The sequence below is a fragment of the Littorina saxatilis genome, linkage group LG15, assembly GCF_037325665.1.
Source record: "Littorina saxatilis isolate snail1 linkage group LG15, US_GU_Lsax_2.0, whole genome shotgun sequence".
Taxonomy (NCBI): domain Eukaryota; kingdom Metazoa; phylum Mollusca; class Gastropoda; order Littorinimorpha; family Littorinidae; genus Littorina; species Littorina saxatilis.
Window position 1 is genome coordinate 46784902 of NC_090259.1, and position 26179 is coordinate 46811080.

Sequence of the window (26179 nt, forward strand, 5' to 3'; positions counted from 1 at the left end):
ATCCCGACTGCTACCCGGCTGTACAGACCCAGGCAGCATATGGAAAGCCGTTTGGCTCATAACCATTACGCGTGTAATAAAACATAAATACACGCGTAATAAATGACTAATACACGTGTATTTATTTCTTATTGCACGTGTAATTTATCTTTTTTCTCATGCTATGGAATAGCATAATGATTAAATACACGTGTAATAAATATTTCATACTCGTGTAAAAAATGATTAAATACACGTGTAATTAACATTTCATGCGCGTGTAAGAAATATTTAAATACACGTGTAATTATTTATTACACGTGTATTTAAATATTTTTTACACGCGCATGAAATGATTATTACGCGTGTATTAATTATTTCTTACACGCGCATGAAATATTTCTTACGCGTGTATTAAATATTTCTTACACGCGCATGAAATATTTATTACGCGTGTATTTAATCATTTCGTACACGTGTATGACATTTTTATTCCACGTGTATTTAATCATTTCGTACACGTGTAAGACATGATTAAATACACGTGTAATACATTTTTCATACACGCGTAAGAAATGAATAAATACGCGTGTAATAAATATTTCATACAAGCGTTAAAAATGCAGGAGTCACGTGGTTAAGCGACTTAAAAACTCGGACTGGGAATCCACATGAAAAACACTCTATGCGTCTTCATCGCCTCGCTTTGCACGCTTACAGCTCAAGATGGCGGAAGCGGCAAACGTCAATGTCACCTTAGAAGGTTTGCGAGAACAATTTAACGCCTTTGCCCAGGCTCGCACAGCATTAGAAAGGTAAGTTACTTGTTTTATCAGATAAAGTCGGTTGTTGTGCGCGCGAACCGGAAGTAGAATAGACGAGAGTTGTTGCTTTGCATGTCGTATATTTTCCGATTCAAGTTTTAAGTTTATTACGGGTGTATGTAATGATTAAATACACGTGTATTTAAATAATTTCCTACACGTGTATTTAATCATTTCTTACACGCGTATAAATTATTTCCTGCACGTGTATTTAATCATTTCTTACACGCGCATGAAATATTTATTACACGCGTATTTAATCATTTCTTACACGCGCATGAAATATTTATTACACGCGTATTTAATCATTTCTTACACGTGTATGAATTATTTATTACACGCGTAAAAAATGATTATTACACGTGCATTAATCATTTATTACACGTGTATCAAAATGACACGTGTATTTATGTTTTATTACGCGTGTAATGGTTATGATCCAAACGGCTTTCCATACACACACACACACACACACGCGCGCACACAAACACACACACACATACACACACACACACACACACACACACACACATGACACTGACACGCGGCACGCACTGTTCAAAATAATATCAGTGCGTTTCGGTACATCGACACCAAGGGAGACCACTCCCACAGTTAGCGATCATTTGCACTCTTCCACACATTGTTGGTCATGTGAGAGTGACCACACAACACACGCACTGTACGTGTTGTAGACAGTGGACGGTTTATCAGCATTTGGCACTGGACTGGTCAGTACCTTTCTCTTTGTTTGAGTGTGGGTTATTATGGTATTATTGTATTTCAGCGTTTATTTGAAACACAAAGACAATGTTTCTCGTTGAATGTACTCTTTTGGTGCTGCTGACGTGCTGTACCAAGACTTGACTTTGAGTGCGTGTTTCACAATTTAAATTTCAACAAAAAGGACTTTGTTTCGCTCGTTCTGGCACACTATTCTCTACCTTGTGACTTCTTTGGACTTGTTCTGAGTCAGATGTATGTGTATTTGTTTCCAAGATCACGTCAATCAACCAGAAATGGCAGGATTTACAGAACAGATCGCAGGTACTGAGCTAGGCTCACTCGCATCCTAAACTCAGGTCAAAAGAGTTCGGCTCATTCTATCCCTGACAGGATGCCTTGGTTTTCCTTGTCTGGCGAGGAAATCGATGTTTTACATATTTAGATCTTTTCGTAATGTCTTTATATGGATGTAACCAGATTCGCGATCGTCGATAATGATTTTTCATGGTACGTGTTCATGGTGTTGTGTAATTTTTAGATTACAAAGGAATTGATATGTAAGACAGTTTCAAGCAAGCTATTTTTCGCGGCTGTATTTACTGTGCAAACAACTCTAAATAGGGCAAAAGTGTCACGTGATAATCCACCGTTTGGTTTCGGCGCTCGTTGGAGCTGACGATTTTTTGACAGTGATGCAACCATATACTATTACGGTCTCCTTCCGGCAGCAGTCCCAAAATTTCGACTTGTTTTGACCTTAAAACGATGTCTTTATCATAACTGTGAAGAACAGAACGGAGATCACTGTCGAAGTCGGCCAATCTGCAATCAGTTTCGTCTCGCGAACACTGCTCGAGAACAACATATGGGAGATAACTCTGTATTCTTGTTTTGATAGATTCGCGTAGGACTGTAGCGTCCGGTCAGGGGGACTAAAGCGATAGCGTGGAGTGATGATGATCAGAATGTCACACACTGTGACACATGCATCTGAGGGAGGACGTCAGCCGGGTTGATTATCTCACGTAAACTCATTACTGTCTGCCCCCTTCGCCTCCAAAGTACTGCTAATCAAACTTTGGACCCTGTTTGGTACTCATGTAGTTTAATTCAAAGAGGAAAAATTGTATTTTGACTTAGAAATTTGTTTCAACGCAAAATCTTTTTGTTCTCATTCAACTTTCAAGGGATGAAACCATTCCGTGCATTTTGGAATAAATCAAATTTTGGGGTAAATTCTATTGGGTTTCATCCCAAATCTGATTTACTTGCAATAAAGTGACATTCTTTTCGCCTTCTAGATAATTGTACCCCTTAAAATTGTTGGTGCAGCATTCAGTCTAGAGTTTATTTTGGCAGAAATTTAAGCCAGGCTGAAGTCCTACCCATAGCCTCATGTCTATCACACTTTCTGTTTCACAGGATATCACAGGATGGCCCGACCTTGCTCGCCACACAGCGTCCTGTTAGCGTTGATCCTGCTCACAGTGTCTCCAGCTCAGATCTGTACTCAGAGCATTCCATCCTATGCTGAGCTTTTCACAAAGGCTAGCAACATCGTCAATGCCACCAAACCAGAAACCCGACGCCTGTTGGCGGCAGAGCTGCAGAGGTCGTGGCCTCTGCTGACCTCTCCGACTCTCTTTCAACATGAACTGGTTCAGGTGTTGTGGAGTGCGCATGAGTTTAGGTGTAGGACTAGGAGTATGTGTCTGTGTGTGTGTGTGCATGAACTGGTGTAGGTGATGTGGTGTATGCACGAGGTAGCTTAATGCAAAAGTTAAGGTGAAGGGGGGGGGGGGGGGGGGGTGTCAGTGTGTGTGTGAGGGCTGGGTGGTCGGTTCATCTATACATGGGGGGCGGGGGTGTCGGTGCATGTGTGTGTTTGGGGGGGGGGGGGTAGGATTGGTGCATGTGAGTGTGTGTGTGCATGAACTGGTTTAGGCGAAGTGGAATATGCATGAGGCAGCTATAATATGTCAGATTTGGGATGTAGGAGTCTGTGTGTTTCTGTGCGTGCATGTGTCCTCTCTGGGGCCGTATAGCTTCTTTTGTAGCGCAGTCTCCTCTGGCCAGATGGTGTCCCTCAGAGCACTGTGGTATGGACAAGCCTGCAGGATGTGCTCTGCTGTCTGATTCTTGCCACACGGACATGAGGGGGAGGGAACCAGCTTCAGCTTTGTGGCCATATGATGGTTTAGTCTATTATGTCCAGTAGGATGACTTGTTCTTCACGTTGGAGCAGGTGTTATAATTCAGTATTGTGTATGTTTATGCAGGCGGTGGAACGCTTGGCGACCAATGGCAGCGTCCAATGGGATCTGCCGTACAATCTGTCCGCCCAGTGTGTGGGTCACTTTGAGCATCTTCTCAGTGCGCTGGCTGAACGCAAGGGCTGGGCCTGGCAAAGTGAGTCTTGCTATCTCTACACGGATCTTCCCAGGGCTTCATTTCTGCTACTCTAGCTGCAGGCTATTTTTAGCACCCATCCTTTCGCCACAGCAGAGATAACACAGCAGCTAGTAGCTCTCTCAGTGGTATGCAATGAGACGTCCAATCTCCCAGTATAGCACAGAAACGGTTGGGTTTAACAGGCAAGCGAGCTTAAAGGACCAGACCACGCTGTTTTAGCGTCAAAAACGCTTCGAATCATGTTCCTGCGCGACCGAACACTTCCCGATGTTTGCAGTTAGTTAGAAAACCACTTTCTTACCGTCTTCAACAATGTTTGGTTTACTTCGGAATCTTCTAAGGCCGTAATCCGACGAATTTTGTGACCAAAGCGACGGATTTCTTCTCCAAAACGACCCGCCATTGTGCCGCGTGATCTTCGCGAGACTGGCTTATGAATAAATTATCCGTGACGTCACACCGTGTGGAGATGGTTGTTTACCAACATGACAACAAGCGTAACTGCAGACGAAATTGAACCGTACATGTTCGAACTACCGGTTTCTCTCCTCGAATCAAGCATGAAAGATGAGGGTGGAGGCCACTTCCAGCAGTAGTGAAACAGTGACGATGAAAATTGCGACACTGTTTGTCTCAGCGATCAAAGGTAAACACGCCCGCTCTCTGTGCTGAACTTATCGTCTGCTTTCGAGTCTGTGCTATTTTTTCACTCTCGCCTTGTCAACGCACTCGCGAATAAGTGGGATATTGTTTAAGTGTTCATGCATTGCATTCACGAGTAAAAGAACAACAGCTCATCGCAGTTTTAACTGTTCTTGATTATTTCAGAGACTGGTGTCAGAGTGGCCACTGTACCTGTTGTATTGTGTGGGAGGGGCAGATTTGAGAGAGAGAGGAAGCTAGCCTGAGGTACATTGTAGAATGAAAACTTGCAGGGGAGCAAGAATGCATCACCAGCCACGAAGGTGTACATACAACTTTTTTTGAGGTGCCTATATTTGTTTGATTGTTAAATGTATGTATTTGTTGTTGTTTTTAAAGGCTATCAAGAAAACTGTTGTCATTTAAATTTGTAACACTCAGTCACATATAGTTTCACACACACACACACACAAGATTAACTCACTTGCATGCCCACAGAAGAAGTTTGCTCTTCACATTGTTCTGTTGTTGTTTTTATAATGTAATCATTGTAACATCAACACTCAGTAATAACCAATATTACAACACAATCACTTTTTCATCAGAACTCACTCACATACTACATGACTTTGTATTAAACCCTGGTTTATGGACACTTGCATTTGTACTTTGCATGGGAAAGCAGCCTGTAGCAGTCAAAGTCTGGGCACTGTTGCATTGTAGTCTTGCTGTGTATGCAGAGCTTTGTTGTAGCTGCCATAGGCCAGTGTTGCCATAGGCCAGTGTTAGGATCACCACCCCCTCAAACAGCTCGTTCAGTTAACTGATGCCTGTTTTAGACAGAAAAAAAAGTTACCACAATCAGCAGAACTTTCACCGGAGAAAGGGCATCATTCTTTCATACTTTCTTTCTCATAGCTTTTTTTTGGTTTTTATAATCTCTTCATTACACTAAATAACATCCATCTTAAGACCTATTTTGAGCCTTAATTTAAGTTGACTAGTAATGATATTAATCATAATGTATTTATTTTTATAATGTACAAACTACAGTTTTGTAATAAAATCAAATAACACAGATGTTTTAAGTATCAAAGTGCTTTTCACACACACACACACACACACACACACACACACACACACACACACACACACACACACACACACACACACACACTCACACACTATGAGTATGACTGCAAACATGAATTTGTACTTGTATTAATTATAATTACTGTATTACAGAACCTGATCTGAAAAAAGGACAACAGCAAATTATTCATGCAAGCTTGCTGTATTAACGATTTCTTTATCTATTTAATACAACACTGAATTAGATAACAACTATAACAACGTGTGTGTGTTTGTGTGAATGTCTATGTGTATATGGACGGACACTGATTAAACCTGAGACTCATCGATTACCCAGGTGAGTGTAAAAGAGGGAGAGAGAGAGGGAACTTTAAGGTGGGTGCATGGGGACGGACATGTAGTAACAGATATATATGTTTTAATCTGTAATCTTAACACATGTGCTTAAAATTAGGAACAGATGCCATTCCACTACAAATACTGTCAGTCTGACAAAAACGCCCAGTGACACTGAACCCCTATCCCTTACAGAACACATTCAGTATACATGTACTCACTTCCTTTCGTCTGCGTTTAGTGAAAGCAGATCGTTCTGATGACATTGGTATCCGGTTTCTGACCTCCTGTGAGTGGTCAACAATTGTCGGAACTGGAACTGCGTTAGGCAACAGCTGTTTTGTGTGTGCCAGGTTTTCTTGCCGGCTTAACTGCGTTCGCATTGGAAGAAAGTGTCGCGAAACACACAACATCGTGTTGGCCGTTTCCAGTTAATCAGTCTTGCTGCAGAAGTTGTAAGCCCATCGGAAAAAGGTGACAACTGATGCCTGAACCTTTTTTCTATACTTCATAGCTATCAGCAGCCGTGCGCATTCCTTCGGCGTGCTGTTGATGCTCGATTTAGGCAAACGCCCACTTGAGCGTAAGCTGTAACTTTCGGTTTCCAAACACTAAGTGACGTCACAGCCGGTTCTCGTCTACTGGCGGCCATTTCGAAGTCTCGTTTAGCAGACGAATTTGGCGGAACGTTTTTAATTAAATCACAATGATTAAGCTACGAATCGGTGAATTTCTTTACATTTTTGGAATCTTTAGGTGCATTTCTCTAACCTTCAGTCATCGGTTAGTGGTTCTAATAACCTTTAAAACAGCGTGGTCTGGTCCTTTAACATTGTGCTGGCTGCAGCTGTTGGTAGCCAAACTATTCCCTCTACTGGGCTATTTTTAACTCACACTAAAACAAAAGCTTGGAACAGCCGTGTGTAAGGCAATGACAGGATAGTTGAGGTTGTTGCAGGTAATTATTACACCCCCGGTATAGGGGTGTGTATAGGTTTCACTCGATGTGTTTGTTTGTGTGTGTGTTTGTGTGTTTGTGTTCGCAAGTAGATCTCAAGAATGAACGGACCGATCGTCACCAAACTTGGTGAACAGGTTCTATACATTCCTGAGACGGTCCTTACAAAAATTGGGACCAGTCAAACACACGGTTAGGGAGTTATTGGTGGATTAAAATTATACAAGGACTTATAGAGGCACACCCCCGTTGGTCAAAGGGAAATAACCATTCTCACTGCCACCAACTGAGAAGGTTATTTCCCTTGACGGGGGTGTTTTTCCTATCGGAGGAATTTCTTGTTTTTGATCGTCTCGACTTCAGCTGATGTTGCTGTTTGAGACCGATGGATGCAAGTTTGTTTTCTGTTCTCAGTTCACATGGCAAGCTCCATACTTAACAAGAGGCGAAGCCTTCAAGGCTCACGTAAGAAATCGACAAACAGTAACACAAACTCAATCACTCCGTCACACATACACACACACACAGTAAGCAGAAGTGACACGGTGCTAGAGTGCGAGACACTAGATCTAGATCTGTCTGTCTGTCTGTCTGTAGCCTACTTACGGGGACAAGACACTGCGCTTTCGACAGCGCTTCCTCGCGCAGACACTGGAAACACGCTGTGCAGATTAACCTGTAGGAAATCTCCTTTGGTATCTTCTTTATCTATTTTTCTGGAGCTACGAAACCGAACAATGTGAAATCGTCTTCTCCGAATCGGCGAACTGCAGCTCGGTGATAACTGTATCTATACCACAATCCTTCACGCGATCTGACCTAACCTTGACCCCTGACCTGGTCTACATACCACACACGACACAAACCAGTCACCTGTTTTTACCCCCCCAAAACCCCCCACCACCCGTTTTCTTTGGATACACAAACTACATACGTGCCGACGAAATGTTGATCATTGCTTCAATATTTTGAAGCTGTTGCTTGGATAATAACCAGGTAAAATTAGTATTTCTGTGTTTAGTCAAATGTTAAAGTTTCTATCACATACACATACACACACACATACACACGCACAGACAGACAAAGTTTAGCATCGCATAGGCTACACTTACGTGAGCCAAAAACTATTTACAATCAAGTCTATCACATTTGTTTCTTCAAATGTTGTTAAAAATCTTGATCTCCTTTAAAAAGTTAAAAATTGTTGTCTGGCGGAAGATGTGGGAAGATGATTGAGGGACAGGAGGACTGTAGACAATGGTGTTAACTCAATGTCTCCCAGGTACGGATATATATCCGTACCCACTCATATGGCTCTATCTGTCCTGGTACGGATATATCGGTACACACAGTCACTTCAGTCGCTTCCCGTAACGTCGATCTTAACGCCTGCATTCCAGCGTGTTGATACACAGTTACTACAATTCTGAGTGACCTGCTGCAGCACAGCTGGTCTCGGCTACAAACAACTTGGTCAACATAGGTGGGGTAGAAAGTGTTAGAAGGTACAGTCCTTCAGTTCATCTAAAAACAGAAATGAAACGAGAAACTGCAGGTGAGATAAATTAGAACCAGAATGTTCACACCAGAAAAAACCCAGCAACATGAACAATCAAATACGTTTAATTGCTCATGTTGCTGGGTTTTTTCTGGTGAGAATGTTATCTTGTTGATGTTATCTTGTTGATGTTATCTTGTTCATGTTATCTTGTTGATGTTATCTTGTTGATGTTAAAACAGTTCAGCTCACCATGTCAGATCTGCCCATACTCCATTTGGACAACAGCATACAACAGACCTGCAAAGTTTTTTGCTGAATTAATTTTTGCTGAATTAATTTTTAATTAATATTAAAACTGGCTTTCAAAATAATTCGGTGGACAGAATTATACCTTGAATCAAATGTGTACGTATCAATTGAGCCATGTGACATCGCCTTACAAAAACTCATGATTTATAGGCGGCTAGCCAAAACTGCAAAGGAGTGTATGTTTGTGTACGTGCAATCGTAAACAATTAAAAGAATTACCGTATTTTCCGGGTTACAAGGCGCTACAGCGCATAAGGCGCACCCCCTTCTTTTTAAACAAAATTGTAATCCAGTCACCCATTGGGCGCCGGGGGCCGATAGGGCGCACCAAAATTAAAAAAGTATACCGGTAACAAACGGTCGAAGAATGAAAATAAGCCGCACATCAAAGGAAGAATACAGAGTGGAAATATGTGTGGTCTGTGTGTGCGGCAAGATCAAAGGCAGGTCCATTGTGATAGCTGGGTTGCCTTGTTTAGACACTGACCTTCTTCCCAGGGGTCAATGACCCAGTTTTTGCTATGAGAGGTGGTTCCCCTGTCGTAGATCTGAGAGAGGAAACACTTCCTGCACGGGGTCAGTGACCGAGTTTAACCTATGGGGCGGTCTCTTTGATGTCTTGAGAGGAAACTTGGTCAGGGTAGTACCTACAGGGTGACCCAAAAAAAAGAGTACCCAAACAAAACGTCATAAATTGAACAAAAATAAAGCTATCTTCATAAAATTTCTTTACACACACAAGTAGCCTCTGCATGATTTGCACAGAAAATTTTAGCGTTCTAGCTTGTCTTTCAGGAAAGTTATGCTCATTCTACAGAACATGCTCCAAATGGCCTCCGCGCCGATTCAGGCAAACTTGAACTCGCCGCGCAAAGTTATCAATCACCCGCACACACTCCTGTTGCGAGATTCCGCGAATGGTTGCTGTGAATGATGGCTCGCTTGAGTTCTGCGATTGTCTGTGGGTTGTTCCTGTAGACGTTGTCTTTCAGGAACCCCCAAAGATAGAAATCTGGGGGATTTAAATCCGGGGGAGGCCATTTGGTGCATGTTCTGTAGAATGAGCATAACTTTCCTGAAAGACAAGCTAGAACGCTAACATTTTCTGTTGAAATCATGCAGAGGCTACTTGTGTGTGTAAATAAATTTTATGAAGATTGCTTTATTTTTGTTCAATTTATGACGTTTTGTTTGGGTACTCTTTTTTTTTGGGTCACCCTGTACTAGCTGACACATGCATTATCACAAGTTGTTTGACTGGTACTCAGGCGGTCTCTTTGATTTTTTTCGTATTTCATACACGGATTAGGCGCTTCGTTATACAAGACGCAGGGGTCAAACTCGAGGAAAAAAGTCGCGCCTTATGACCCGGAAAGTACGGTATAACTAAAATCAGTTGATACGTATACCTGTCATTTGTTTTTGACCAAAATATGACATTTAATTTTAACACAGATCAGGACAGTCATAGTTCTCCCTCTTATGCTAACACAGTCTCAGAGGAACACTGACTGTATTGATCAGAGTAAAATATGTGTGTGTGTGTGCATGCATGCTTTTGTACATCGTCGCAAGAAGGGGCGATTAATAAGTGTTCATTATTATCATTAGTCTTTACTCAAAACTACAATTAACGCATATTGTGTGTGCAGTGGTAGATGCTATGGGGAAGCCGTCTCCAGACCTGAAGGACATCAACCTGCTCTGGGTCGGGGGGTACAAGGAATGTCTCAGTGTCAAGGCGTTCAACCAAACCAACAACTCCTCCGCAGACCTTCTCTTCAGTGGTCGTCACTGCTACACTGAAATCACCCTGGCCCAGGTTGGTTACAGAAGGGTGAAGGAGGAAGTGACATAGAGAGAGGCGGGAGGCAGAGAAACGTTAGGAGGGAGGGGGAGAGAGGAGAGGGAGGGAGAGAGAAGGGGGTAGTAGGTGGAGAGAGGGGGGGGGGTAGAGATGGAGGACAGGAGGCGGAGACGAAGGGGCAGAAAGAAGTAGAGAGAGAGAAAGAAGATGGGCGAGAAGGGAGGAGAGGGGCATAGTTGGGGGGGGGGGGGGGGGGGAGAAAGAGGGTGGGTGAGAGAGGGGAGGACTGGTGGAGGAAGCCAGAGATCAGGGATGATTTTAAAGCAGTAAAAGTGGGACTCCACTGTATTGCATTTGTAAAAATGTCATTTCATGTCTGTTTGCAGCCCTCGGCGACAACACCGATCGCCTTACAGCTGGTGATGAGTCTGTGTGTTCCCGATTCATGTTCTGCGTACGACGTCTCCGTTCTCATGAACCTAGGTCAGGGACTTATCCTCAGCTCTTTCAATTTGATGACTTCATAGTGTTCAGTGAAAACCCTTACTTAAGACCCCCGTATTTAAGACTAAATTTCTCCCTTTTAAGATCGTGTTTTCTCAGACTTTCTGGTCATATCCTCTGTAAACTTAAGGCTCCCTTATCACTGTGTTCCGTGTGAGGTACTCTCTGCCAGGCTGCCACCAGCTAAAAATAACCGGCAGTACCACTCTCCTCCTGCCTATTTACCCTTTCCTTCCTCCAACCCCTTCCGCCCACACTGGCGCCTGAAATATATAGGGCCAGACCTGCACTCTTCTTTGTCTGCAGCGCTAGCGTGCGTGGCCCCAGCTCTCTGTTATGCTGTGTTGATAACCTGGATGCCGCGAGCAGAGAGATAGCAGTCGAGCAGAGAGATAGCAGTCGTTCTGAGTGTGTGGTGGCCACAGAGATATTGCCTATTTCGGAACTGATGTTTTTAGTGTGTTTAGTTGTATTTATTGCAATGCATGCCACAATTCACAAGACAGAAGAAAGGATACATGAGAGAATTAGAAAAAGTGTGTTCCCCCCCCCCCCCCCCCCCCCCCCAAGTATATAATTATGCGACTCTTTGCACTCTGAAAAAAAATGTGCATGCTGCATTTAATGAAACACCTTGAAACAACGCAGTAAACAAAACATCCTAAATGTGCCACAATAAAAGAACACAAAATAATGAAAGATAAAGACAAAGGTAATCCCCAAGTACATAATACATATATACAACACTTTACGAAATATATACAAACAGTAGAGTATATACAGTCGTATATTTACATACATATTATGCCAAGGACTACTAGTAGAAGTCATTGATGGTGCGCATGTAAAATTTGTTTTGCGTTTATATAAGTATATAATTCAAAATAGTGTAGATAATGTCAGTAACATATAAGAAAGAAAACTGTTCATGTTACAGTGTTAGCTGCATGTGAATAAAACAAAAAAGCTTACCTCACGGCCCTCCTATACAAGTCTCACAAACTTGTATATATAATATACCACAGGAGAAAAAAAAACGTAGCTCGCGCGCGCTCACCCAAATCCGCGCGAAGTGCCACATGATATTATACCCCGACAACACATAGGCGGATAATACATGTATGTCAATAGTATGAAACAAAACATGCCACAATTTTCAAGACAGAAGAAAGGGTAAATGAGAGAATTAGAAAAAGTGTTTGCTCCTCAAGTATATAATTATGCCACTCTTTACACTCTGAAAAACATGTGCATGTTGCATTTAAAGAAACAGGAACGGCAGAGTATGTAAGACGGCAGAAGACAACACAGTAAACAAAACATCCTAAATGTGCCACAAAAAAAGAACACTAATTAATGTCGTATTTAAAAACATATTATAGGCATGCGTATGGTGCGCATGTGAAATTTGTTTTGCGTTTATATAATTCAAAATAGTGCAATTAATGCCTGTAATATAAAAGAAAGAAAAAACGGTCTTTCAATACATGTTCATGCAAATTGTTAGCTGCATGTGAAGAAAACAAAAAGCCTACCTGACCCTGCAACTGTTGGTCAGTAATCCAATAGCAGCACACAAGTCGATTTGAAAGTTTTTCAACACAGTTTTTCACTCGTATTGTTCTCACAAACTTGTATATATATACCACAGGAAAGAAAACTCGTCGATCCGACGACAATTTAACGTTTGTTTCATTATCGCAAACAAAACAGAACAGACAAAACGAAACAAAACAACACAACAACAGTTGGGGTTGTTATTTCTCTGAGATGCTGAAGAAAAAAAAGATGACGTGCATTGTAATGGAATAGAGTGGGTGTAATTTCAAACTAAACGGTTCAAATGTGAGTGTAAACACACTCTTTACGCGGGATCACATTCCCTCACACGCATATGAACACACACACACACACACACACACACACACACACACACACACACACACACACTATGTACATTTTTAGAAAGAAAAACAAAACAAAAACACAATGTACATTGTTAGAAGAAGAAAAAAAACAATATGTACAATTTTAGAAGAAAAACAAACAACAAAAAACAATGTTTTAGAGCTGTTATTGTGTCAATATGCTAAAGGCCTCAATGACTTTTTATCATTCTTGTTTAGGATTTTGTTTTTGGCGGGGTGTCAAGCAGCATCGGTGAGGTCTTAATTTGTTGCTCTTTCATTAACTGGCAAAGTTGCTGTCCCTTGTTTTTCATGCCCCAAACTCTCCTTTTCAAATTGTTGACGTCAGAATGTATTTTTTCGCCGCCCTGTTCACCCATCAAACCAAGCCCCATCCCCCACCTGTCCATAAACTCTACACAATGTGCTTCAAGTATGTGCTGCTTTGGGATGACATTAACGTTGTCAAGGCACACGTTACCTCTGTAGAACTCCATGTATTCAGAAATAGCTACTTGGATGCCAGGAAGGTCATCTTTCCCAACTGGTTTTGTGTGTGACACAAGCCTGTGCACACTGGAGTAAAGACTGTTCAAACGGGTGTGTTTGTCTTTGATTTGACCTGCAAGGGTGTGCACGCCATAATCATCTGTCAGGATAAATGCCCTTCTTTCTACGCTGTCTGCTACGGCAGTAATCACTTCATCTTTAATGTATTTGTTGCAGTGATTCCCATTGAAGCTACCACCAAAAAAGGCCTGAGGTGTTATGCTATGCTTATTCAAAATCTCAGTAACCCCTGCAACTGTTGGTCCTTCAGATCTGTCGAAGACTGGAAACGTTTTCAGATTAAGTTTCCCTTTTTCTCGGAGATTATACATTTTTCTGACACACCTTCTGAATGCTTCGGTAGTGTTGTCAATCACCACCAAACGCTCTTCACTCAGTTTTATTTTAGAAAGGGCATCTGCTATTTGCTTGTCAAGCTGGTGACACTCATTTGCAAGAAGATCGTGGTGTTTGTTCACAACACCAAGGAGCAAATGAAGGTAAGGCGGCGCTACATGACTCACTTTGACGTCCCATATTGGAGCACGAATGACGTTGTAGTGGTCTTTGGCATGTTTTTTGTCACTGCCAGATTCTTGGTACCCTATGAGGTCTTCTTTCATGTTTCTTAACGTTCTTTTGGGGGCTTTTTCTCTTGGACTCCATTGCATTTGCGTTTTGGAAGTCTTGCACCAAAGACATGGATAACTACTCTGGGCTCCTGACAGTCCATACATTTTTGACTGGAAATCATAATCCCCAAACATAAACACTCGCAGCCTTTTTCCTTTCCACATCATGCCGTTGACAGCACTAACTCCCTCTTTAATAGTGCTGCCTAAAATCTTTTCAAGGTTTTCAGCACAATCTTTGGCTTCAGTCATCACAACCAACTTTGAGTTCGCATTTGGATTGTGGAGATTTGCTACTTCAAGAACAACTTTAAAACTCCCCCCTCCATGGTCACCCCCGATTTTAACCCAAATTTCATTTTCTGGCAAGGTGTTGTTATGCCATGTTAGCATGTTCTTCTTGTCGTACTGGTCTAAGAGATCCGTTACAAACTTGGGCCAGCTGACAATAGAAGACACGGGAATGCCCCTAACTTCCTCTTTCTTTGTCGCTTTGTTGATGCATGAGAGACGTAATGTGTAAACTTCTATTTTTCCACAAAGCACTCCCTCCTGAAATTCCCTCTCCTTTTTCTCACACTCCATTTTTATTCCCATTGCCTTGTTTAATTTTCGCAACTGCCTTTGTTTTGCCCAGCTAAGTGACAGTTTTGCTCTAATTTGAGCTGCTGATTTTGAAGAGACGCGTGCCTGTCCCAACCCAGCTGTTTTCAGAATGTCATCCCTTTTGCGCTTTGTAGTGTGCTTGAGTTCAGTGCTTTGTTGTTTTATTATGTCAGCTTCCGTGGAACCGGAAATTTCTTTTCTCAAGTTGGCAATTTCCTTTGCTCTTCTCTTCCTCATTGGAGTAGAAACTAGCGCTGATGACTTTTTCGCTCTCACAATTTTCTTTAGGACAAGTGGCTGTGCTTTTGTCTTACATATCAACGTCTTCTTGTCATCTGACTGTGCCAGTTTCACCCTAACTAAGCCAGTTAAATACTCTTCCTCTTTTTTTGTCAAAGGTGCTTGCAACTGTTCTATTGGGCGGAGTTGGGTTTGTGGTTTGTTTTTTGACAAAACAGTGTTAGTATCTGTTGCTTTCTGTGACTGAGATACAGACTTTGCTACAGGTGTGTTATCGTTTGATTCTGCTGGGGCTTGGGTTTGAAATGATGTTGAAGCAGCTGACACGACGACTGTGTCATTGTTAGTACTTACATCACTCTGACTCTGAGTCGTACCCTTGCGAGATGTCAGCAGGTCGAACAGACGTTTTTTGACCACACGGCTTGCGGTTTTTGAGTCACTTGAGAAAAAGTGACTCTATGTAATCGGTCAGTGTTAGTCTGTCCGGCCGGCCGGCCGGCCGTCCGGCCGGACGGCCGTCCGTAGACACCACCTTAACGTTGGACTTTTCTCGGAAACTATCAAAGCGATCGGGCTCATATTTTGTTTAGTCGTGACCTCCAATGACCTCTACACTTTAACGATGGTTTCGTTGACCTTTGACCTTTTTCAAGGTCACAGGTCAGCGTCAAAGGAAAAATTAGACATTTTATATCTTTGACAAAGTTCATCGGATGTGATTGAAACTTTGTAGGATTATTCTTTACATCAAAGTATTTACATCTGTAGCCTTTTACGAACGTTATCAGAAAAACAAGGGAGATAACTAGCCTTTTCTGTTCGGCAACACACAACTTAACGTTGGGCTTTTCTCGGAAACTATAAAAGTGACCGGGCTCAAATTTTATGTGAACGTGACTCCCAGTGACCTCTACACTTTGACGTCTGCTTTGGTGACCTTTGACCTTTTTCAAGGTCACGGGTATGTCTTGAAGGAAAAAAATTGAAATATCATATCTCTGAAACTATTCATCGGATTTGATTCAAACTTTATAGGATTATTCTTTACATCAAATTATTTACATCTGTATTGTGTTGTGAATAGCAATTTCTTCCTGTCCATCTGATGCCTCATATAATATTCAGAACTGCGAAAGTGACTCGATCGAGCGTTTGCTCTTCTTGTTGTTTCAGGTGTTGAAGAACACTGTGGCTGAAAGGTTTCAACAATAGAAGTGCTTGTACAGGCATCAGTACTGTCAACACATGTGCTTTTTCTTTGCGGACTAGCAGCTTTTTCACTGGCTTTTCTTGGTTTCTTACGACTACCAGCCATTTGTTCGGCAAACGTTCTACACACACTACAGTCAGCTACTTCCACTTTGGAGTTGTATTGTGTCCACAACACCTTTGTTTTTTCAAGGTTATTATTCATTGCTTTTGACACACCTTGAGTTGGAATGTTAGTTTTTTTTAGTTGGCTGAGACGAGCAGAGCATGATGTACATATTGTACTTGAGAAAGTGGTGCCATTGGCTTCTTCAGAAACGTGAATACCGTGAAACTGAAACAACACTGATGCGTAGCTTTTGCAATGCCTAATGGTATGATTTTTGTCCTTCGCTGTCTTTGATCTTCTGCCACACGTTCTGCACATAGCATTTAGCCTAAATATGTGGAGATCTTCCGTATGTTGCACTGCCGCCATTCTTAACTGAGACACCTTAAATCAATAAATAGAGTGACCACAAATTAAAAGAAAATGACACAAATAAACAAGCAAAACCATGTACACACATACAGACAGGCAAGAACATAAGCACAACTACAGTCACAACATTAATTTAAGAATAAACACGTCACATGCTTAAGAACAAAAAAGAAGGGGGAAAACACAAAACAAAACAAACAAGATGAAATGCACGACAGTCAACAGAGCTGCATATAATAGCGTACTGTAGCGAGTGCCTGTTCCGAGAACCTGCGCGTGGGTTAATTCACAAAACTTACCCCACAAAACTGCTCCAGAAATCATACACTAACACCTGTAACCTAACTTGTTTTCACTCTATCACACAGTTAAGACTAAGTACTTACGGACGGCAAAATAAAAACACAGTCGGTTGGGCTGTTATCAGTATTCAGTGTGATTATAAACTGATATACAACGCGCAAATTCTGTTTCTTTTAACAGGAACAAAGAACAAGAGCTGAGTGCCAGTGATATTAGTATTACCACAAAATCAAACAAAACGAGTCGAAGGAATAAACTCCAGTTTGCACCAACACAATGCCTGTATATTCAAGTAACAAAATACACAAGATGAACATAATCCCAGGTGTAAGTCACTGAAACGATCCCTTTTTCACACCAAGAATCACGTATTTTTTCAAACTGGCGCCATCGCACACAAGCTCCACAGAGCCAGAGTACAATGAACAAGGGCTGGCATTTCCCCCGCGAAACTAAAGAGGTCACCGCCAGCGCAGCGCAGGCTATTTATGGCCTGCTTGCTCCAAGCTCCCTGCCGCTGACATAGCATATCCGCCGCAGCAGTGAAATAGTGTGTTATTCTTAAGACATTTTCTCAGATTTGTGTAGGTCTTGAAAGGTGATTCTTCTCTATTTGGCAATATCCACATTTGGCCCAATGTCAGCTTCATCCTCACAATGAACCAATCTCAAAATGTTTTAAATCTTCTTTCAGAATTTGACGTCACTACCACAGGGCTATATGTAGAGTATGCTGTGTATTTTAAAGAAAAGTGATCTTGAGACTTGTAGGAGAACTAAAAATAGACTTTATTACTATCATAACCGTCCTAAGAACATGTGATACACAAAGGGAAGTGAGTGGTCTGAATGCATACGACATGTGACATACGACATACGACATGTGACATACGACATGTGACATACGACATGTGACATACGACATGTGACATACGACATACGACCATACGACAAACGACATGTGTATTGGAGTAAGTGAGAGTTATCCCGAACCTGGCACCTTAGAGAATAACAAGCATTGAAATGAACAGGCGACTTTCATCCTCCTTGTAAGAACAGATTTAGCCTTGCCCTTGGTGCTTCTGTTCATAGCCTAGCTCTGTAAATTAACCTGCATTATAAGACCACCCCCCCCCCCCCCCCCTGATATTTGCTGTTTTTCTAACATTTTGGGCTGTCTGAAAAGCAGGGGGGGGGGGGGGGGGGGGTGGTGGTGGTGGTGGTGGTTCACTACTGTACTTCAGATACGTTTCAAACAGGTAAACTTTAAACTTCTGCAGGAAAATGAGAATCAAATGTCACAGAGCATTCACATGAAGTAGAAAGACAGTTTTTGTGAGTGCTGGAAATGGGCTCAGCGATAAATAAATACTGGCGTGGAAAAGCACGAGTATAATAAACTGGGAGGCCTGGTGGCTCAGATGGTAGAGCACTGGACTTGTGATCGGAAGGTCGCAGGTTCGAATTCAGGCCGGGACGGACACGGGTCAACTTTATGTGCAGACCCAGAGACGGAAGCCATGTCCCACCCCCGTGTCACCACAATGGCACGTAAAAGACCTTCATTTTTGCCATAAGTGCAGATGGCTGATACCACCTAAACACGCATACACTTGTGTATCTCGGCAAAAGCAGTGAGGGCGTGAAACCCGAATCATATAACCCATATCTTGTCCTTAAGAGGCGAAATATTTAGCCTGTAGGACATAAAGCATTAATTTGCTCTTTCCATGAGTAACCGGTTACTCTCCTTCTGGTGAAAACAGATCTGCTGACTGTAAGCGGTTACTCTCCTTCTGGTGAAAACAGATCTGCTGACTGTCTCTTTCCATGAGTAACCGGTTACTCTCCTTCTGGTGAAAGCATATCTGCTGACTGTAACCGGTTACTCTCCTTCTGGTGAAAACAGATCTGCTGACTGTAACCGGTTACTCTCCTTCTGGTGAAAACAGATTCTGCTGACTGTAACCGGTTACGCTCCTTCTGGTGAAAACAGATCTGCTGACTGTAACCGGTTACGCTTCTTCTGGTGAAAGCATATCTGCTGACTGTAAGCGGTTACTCTCCTTCTAGTGAAAACAGATCTGCTGACTGTAACCGGTTACGCTTCTTCTGGTGAAAACAGATCTGCTGACTGTAACCGGTTACGCTTCTTCTGGTGAAAACAGATCTGCTGACTGTAACCGGTTACGCTTCTTCTGGTGAAAACAGATCTGCTGACTGTCTCAACTCTGGCCATGCTCTTTACATGGGATAAAAACACTCCTCTCCTTGGACATGTTCCAAAAATCAACACCCTGACTTTACGTCCTGTGCAGAGCTGGCATTATTTTATGACAAAAGATCATTTATTGTCCATACAATTAATTACAATGGATGGAAAAGTGTGGTTCATCTGCTCTTAAAACAAGCAAACAACATATGACAACAACCTTAAAAAGCAAAAAATAAGAACAATAAAACATACGAAGTAAGAACACCCAAAGTACTCCAGACAGGCACGTCCGCCACATCCATACTGCACACACACGCACACACACGCACACACACACACACACACACACACACACACACACACACACACACACTCTCGCGCACATGAGTTGCTGGTAAGGTATAGTAACCAATGCATTGCACTTCTATCACAATCCTAAAACGTATAGATAATAAAACTTTTGACCATACATAAAAACAGTAAAACCTGTTGTGTCAGTGTGAGGAATTGATTGATAAAAGTGTTGTCACTTGGCACAGACACCATCTGGACCGTTGATTGTTGGTATGTGTCAAAGTGAGTTGTCCTGTTTCATGTAAAGCCTGACCAGTCATAAGATAGTGAGACAAACCGTTGTTGTGGGAAGGGCTCTGCCCAGAAGTACCAGAACGGAATAGGTTTGCACACTGCCAGACAAGGTAAGGACAATTTCTTTGATTACAGGACTGATCCATGTGAAAAGTCAAAATTATGTTTTCTATTTCAGCGTTGGCAGAACTGCAGATCAAGCTGCCGGCGATCCCCTACGCTGTGTGCAACGAGGAAAGCAAGTCACTGGATGGCTTGGCCATCGCTGGAATGTGAGGCTTTATATGTCTTCCTTTTTGTCATAACGCCCCTTTTAAGACCTCCAGTTTAAGACCCCCTCCTTTTTAAAACCTTGTTTTCTTAGACTTTCTGTTCATAACCTCTGTAAAATGACCCCCATTTTAAGACTTCGTCCTTTTTTAGACCCAATTTTCTCAGATTTGTGGAGGTCTTAAATGGGGGGTTCCACTGTCCTTGTGGTGTCCCTGGCAAGGCTAAACGTATCTCTGCTGCCTTCTACTATAGCGGGGCTTGTCTTCTGGTGTCCCTGGCAAGGCTAAACGTATCTCTGCTGCCTTCTACTATAGCGGGGCTTGTCTTCTGGTGTCCCTGGCAAGGCTAAACGTATCTCTGCTGCCTTCTACTATAGCGGGGCTTGTCTTCTGGTGTCCCTGGCAAGGCTAAACGTATCTCTGCTGCCTTCTACTATAGCGGGGCTTGTCTTCTGGTGTCCCTGGCAAGGCTAAACGTATCTCTGCTGCCTTCTACTATAGCGGGGCTTGTCTTCTGGTGTCCCTGGCAAGGCTAAACGTATCTCTGCTGCCTTCTACTATAGCGGGGCTTGTCTTCTGGTGTCCCTGGCAAGGCTAAACGTATCTCTGCTGCCTTCTACTATAGCGGGGCTTGTCTTCTGGTGTCCCTGGCAAGGCTAAACGTATCTCTGCTGCCTTCTACTATAGCGGGGCTTGTCTTCTGGTGTCCCTGGCAAGGCTAAACGTATCTCTGCTGCCTTCTACTATAGCGGGGCTTGTCTTCTGGTGTCCCTGGCAAGGCTAAACGTATCTCTGCTGCCTTCTACTATAGCGGGGCTTGTCTTCTGGTGTCCCTGGCAAGGCTAAACGTATCTCTGCTGCCTTCTACTATAGCGGGGCTTGTCTTCTGGTGTCCCTGGCAAGGCTAAACGTATCTCTGCTGCCTTCTACTATAGCGGGGCTTGTCTTCTGGTGTCCCTGGCAAGGCTAAACGTATCTCTGCTGCCTTCTACTATAGCGGGGCTTGTCTTCTGGTGTCCCTGGCAAGGCTAAACGTATCTCTGCTGCCTTCTACTATAGCGGGGCTTGTCTTCTGGTGTCCCTGGCAAGGCTAAACGTATCTCTGCTGCCTTCTACTATAGCGGGGCTTGTCTTCTGGTGTCCCTGGCAAGGCTAAACGTATCTCTGCTGCCTTCTACTATAGCGGGGCTTGTCTTCTGGTGTCCCTGGCAAGGCTAAACGTATCTCTGCTGCCTTCTACTATAGCGGGGCTTGTCTTCTGGTGTCCCTGGCAAGGCTAAACGTATCTCTGCTGCCTTCTACTATAGCGGGGCTTGTCTTCTGGTGATGGATGTTTGCCTTGAACCATATTTGAACAAATTTCTTTTAATTTTTATTTGACAGAAGGGTTCTTTAGCCAGCTAGCACACACACAACACACACACAATACACACACACACACAACACACACACACACACACACAACACACACACACACACAACACACACACACACAACACACACACACACACAACACACACGGAGATGCATATCCCTCCTCGGCTTCTCTGTAATTTGGGCATTTGTTGCATCAGTTCAGCCACTTGGAGTGAAATGTGCAATGTGAAGGATCCAAGTACAGTGGAACCTCCCTTGGTAAGACCCCCCAATATAACTCCCTCCCTCTCAAGACCCCCCCAATATAACTCCCTCCCTCTCAAGACCCCCCAATATAACTCCCTCCCTCTCAAGACACTTTTTTTTTTTTTTTAATTTTCTGTTCATAACCTTCGTAAATTTACCCCCATTTTAAGACTCCCTCCTTTTTCAGACTCAATTTTTTCAGATTTGTTCAGGTTGTAAAAGGGAGGTTCCACTGTATGTCGTCCTAATGGATGGTCATGTGCTGGAGTGTGAAGTATTGTGGGAACAGGAGCACTGGCCTAATGGATGGTCATGTGCTGGAGTGTGAAGTATTGTGGGAACAGGAGCACTGGCCTAGTGGATGGTCATGTGCTGGAGTGTGAAGTATTGTGGGAACAGGAGCACTGGCCTAGTGGATGGTCATGTGCTGGAGTGTGAAGTATTGTGGGAACAGGAGCACTGGCCTAGTGGATAAGACTCCTGCAGATCAGGGTTGAGTGTTTGAATCCCAGCTGCGTGTGGTGGGTTAAGGATGGAGATTCTTCTGATCTCACAGGTCAAGTTATGTGTATACATGTACAAGACAAAGTGCGCACAGAAATGATCAATAATGGCAGGATAAAAATGGTCATACATATAACAAAATGAAAAACACTCTTGCAAATAACACGAGCGTACGTTGGAGCTTCAGCCCATGAACGAAGAAGAAGTGTGGTGGAGTATGTGGTCATGCTCTTTGCTTTTATTGTAGCTGATTGTATACAGTGTTTTTCTTCTGTGACAGTGCTGTTGGTGGTGTGTTTGTGTTTCTAGTGCTACTGGGCATAGCATTTATACGGTGTTTTTCTTCTGTGACAGTGCTGTTGGTGGTGTTTGTGTTGCTGATGCTACTGGGCATAGCATTTATACAGTGTTTTTCTTCTGTGACAGTGCTGTTGGTGGTGTGTTTGTGTTGCTGATGCTACTGGGCATAGCATTTATACGGTGTTTTTCTTCTGTGACAGTGCTGTTGGTGGTGTTTGTGTTGCTGATGCTACTGGGCATAGCATTTATACAGTGTTTTTCTTCTGTGACAGTGCTGTTGGTGGTGTGTTTGTGTTGCTGATGCTACTGGGCATAGCATTTATACAGTATTTCTCTTCTGTGACAGTGCTGTTGGTGGTGTGTTTGTGTTGCTGATGCTACTGGGCACTGCAGTGGACATCTTGTACTGCCAACTACCCAAGTGGCGGTCAGAAAGTGTGGACAGTCTCCCCACCAACACCAAGCTCACCTTTCACACTTACCATGACGACGACATTGTTCTGCTGGGGAACTTGCCTGCCAAAGTGTCGGAACCAAGTGAGCACAGTCTTAACTTGAATGTTGTAATCTATCTATGACTATTCGGTAGGGGGGGGGGGGGGGGGGTAGGGGGGGGGGGGTAGGGGGGGGGGGGGAAGTAAAATCATACACTGCATTACAATCTCCAGGTGAGGTAGGAATGAACTATACATTGCCTACAAAGCTGACAGATCATCCTCTTGATTGAATTTCATTCATGCACTGTATAAACGCCCAAATGCCCCTTTTCATTCCCAGTTATTTGGTACATTTTGCACAACTTTCAGCATGCGTCACTCACTTAGCTCACACACTAAAGGGGGCAGACACACACACACATGCCCGCACAGAGGCATGCAAACGCCCACACACACTCACACTCTCTCACACACACACTCATACACAGATGCATATCTAGTAACTGCAGGCATGGGAATTGTCCGCCGAACGGCGGATTTCCGCCGATTTTTTTTTTTGTTCCGCCGAAAATGCAAAAGTGTCCGCCGAAAAAATAAAGGGGGGAGGCACACAAAAAAAGCACCGGTTACTTTGGCCTTTGCGCAAAAGCCCGCGAAAACTTTCCGTACTTTGTTCACGCATTGTTACCGCCCGCCTCAGTTATTGAACTTTTATGTTTGAAAGTAAACCAGATTGCACAGATTGTGTTACAAATTACATTGTCCTGTTTGTCTCAACAGATCATTTTTTTTTAAATTTAAACCATATAATACATGTATATATTTTGTTTCTTCAAAAAAGCAAAAATTGGTACATTTTTGTACTAAAAACTCTGATTCTAAAAACAGAATTTAATGGCAAACTTGGAGCTCAGATGACACCAGATTGCACCATCTGGGTTCTTTGGAGAAAAATTTTTCCGGGGGAGCATGCCCCCGGACCCCCCTAGTAAGGCTAGGCGCTTCGCGCCGTCGACTTGTAGCTTCGCGTCTTCAGTTATAAATTTTCCGCCTTTTTTACAATTTTCAATTCCCATGCCTGAACTGACTCACCATCATTTTGTGTTGTATTTTTCTGTTCCATCATAGTGTGCAGGGCTAAGGAACAAAATCCTCTCCCTTGACGCCATTGTCTTCCTTGACGCCATTGTCTTCCTTGACGCCATTGTCTTCCTTGACGCCATTGTCTCCCTTGACGCCATTGTCTTCCTTGTTGCAGGTTTTGCTGCCAAGCTGGTCATGGCGTTCTCGGTGTACACCAACGGTGCCAAGCTGCTGTCTACACAACGGACGGCGGGCAGTTTGACCTGTATCCATGGCGTCCGTTTTCTCTCCATGACCTGGGTTGTGCTGGGTCACACCATTCTCCTGCCTTTAGGGGGGGCAGGTGGGTACAGACACCGGTTTCATTAGAGCACAACCTCCGCCTTGACTTAAGAGGCAAGAATTGGTTGCGGCTTGCCTCCCGCTATGCAAGACCATTCTCCTGCCTTTAGGAGGGGCAGGTGAGAACAGGCACCCGTTTCATAGGGGCAAGATATGCTTGCGGCTAGCCTCTTGCTATTCAAGAAAAGCGACACAGCTGTTCCTGGCCTGCATTTTAGTGCGAGTTAAAAATAGTCAAGGCTGTGTAGAGTGGTGGTGGAAAGGATGATAAAAATAGCTCAGCCTGCCTGAAATATGTAAATTTGTTATGTTTGTTGAAAAAATGTGCTCAAAAGTAAAGAAAATCTGTTTTGAAAAATGTATATTTGATTTGGCATCGTGTATAGAATTATTTATTTGTGTATGTTTTGTGAGGCACTTTATTTTAGGATTTGCGCCATATAAGTACGTATCCTCATTATTATTCTTCTTTCTGTCCATTATTTATGTGCAGGCAACACAATTGGCTACATCGGGGAGGCCATTATTTATGTGCAGGCAACACAATTGGCTACATCGGGGAGGCCATTATTTATGTGCAGGCAACACAATTGGCTACATCGGGGAGGCCATTATTTATGTGCAGGCAACACAATTGGCTACATCGGGGAGGCCATTATTTATGTGCAGGCAACACAATTGGCTACATCGGGGAGGCCATTCAACGCTGGACATTTCAGGGAATCCTCAACGCTACGCTTTCTGTGGATTCCTTTTTTGTGATGAGGTATTCCATCCAGCCATTTTCTAAGCTCCAAATGACAAACTTTTCTTTATTAAATATTCTGTTTAGATATTCTGTGAGTTTGTACTTCCAATCATCCATTTTCTGAGCTCTTCGCAAAGTTTTCTTTATTAAATATTCTGTTTAGAAATTCTATGAGTTTGCACTTCACTCTTCTTCAAGACCTTTTTGCTGTTGTTTGTTTACATCTTGGGTGTGTGCGGGGAGGGGAGGGGAGGGGACGGGACGGGAGGAGTTGATTATATTTCACAGTCCATTTTAGCTTAACAAGTTCATCGTGCTTCCTGGGTCATGGACAACCCAGAGCCTTACAAGTTAAATGTCTGTATCTCTGAAACTATTGGGAGTTTTTGATTAAAACTTCATGTAAACCTCAAACACCTTAGGTCCCTCTCATCGACCACTTTCCGAAGGATTATTTTTGTAAACAAAGAAATAAACAATGACGTAATTTGAACTGGGCAGACCGGATGATGTGGGTCATGGGCAGCCCATATGGAATAATGAAGGATATTACAATGTTTATCCCTCTTCGGATGGCGTGGGTTGTGTATACGACCCATACTCTGCAAAGAAGCGGTAAAGAGGTTATCCCTATTCGGATGGCGTGGGTCGTTTACAACCCATACTTTTTATGTTGAATCCTTCTTTCAAAATATGGGTCGCACATTTTGTACATGAGTGTTTGACACAGCCCATTGTTTGACACAGCCCATTGTTTGACACGGCCCATTGTTTGACACAGCCCATTGTTTGACACGGCCCATTGTTTGACACGGCCCATTGTTTGACACGGCCCATTGTTTGACACGGCCCATTGTTTGACACAGCCCATTGTTTGACACAGCCCATTGTTTGACACGGCCCATTGTTTGACACAGCCCATTGTTTGACACGGCCCATTGTTTGACACGGCCCATTGTTTGACACAGCCCATTGTTTGACACGGCCCATTGTTTGACACAGCCCATTGTTTGACACGGCCCATTGTTTGACACGGCCCATTGTTTG

At 43.1% G+C, this 26179-nt stretch overlaps 1 protein-coding gene across 1 annotated transcript in view; it reads left to right on the forward strand.

Moving 5' to 3' along the window:
- The first annotated feature begins 1417 nt into the window (after positions 1–1417).
- Positions 1418–26179, forward strand: part of LOC138949483 (nose resistant to fluoxetine protein 6-like) — a 39187-nt gene continuing 14425 nt past the window's right edge. The window contains exons 1-9 of the mRNA XM_070321316.1: positions 1418–1534; positions 2952–3193; positions 3809–3938; positions 10432–10601; positions 10973–11069; positions 20002–20095; positions 22869–23059; positions 24218–24385; positions 25054–25150. Coding sequence (XP_070177417.1) covers positions 2963–3193; positions 3809–3938; positions 10432–10601; positions 10973–11069; positions 20002–20095; positions 22869–23059; positions 24218–24385; positions 25054–25150 — 1178 coding nt within the window. The 5' untranslated portion in view covers positions 1418–1534; positions 2952–2962. The remainder of the gene's footprint in view (positions 1535–2951; positions 3194–3808; positions 3939–10431; positions 10602–10972; positions 11070–20001; positions 20096–22868; positions 23060–24217; positions 24386–25053; positions 25151–26179) is intronic.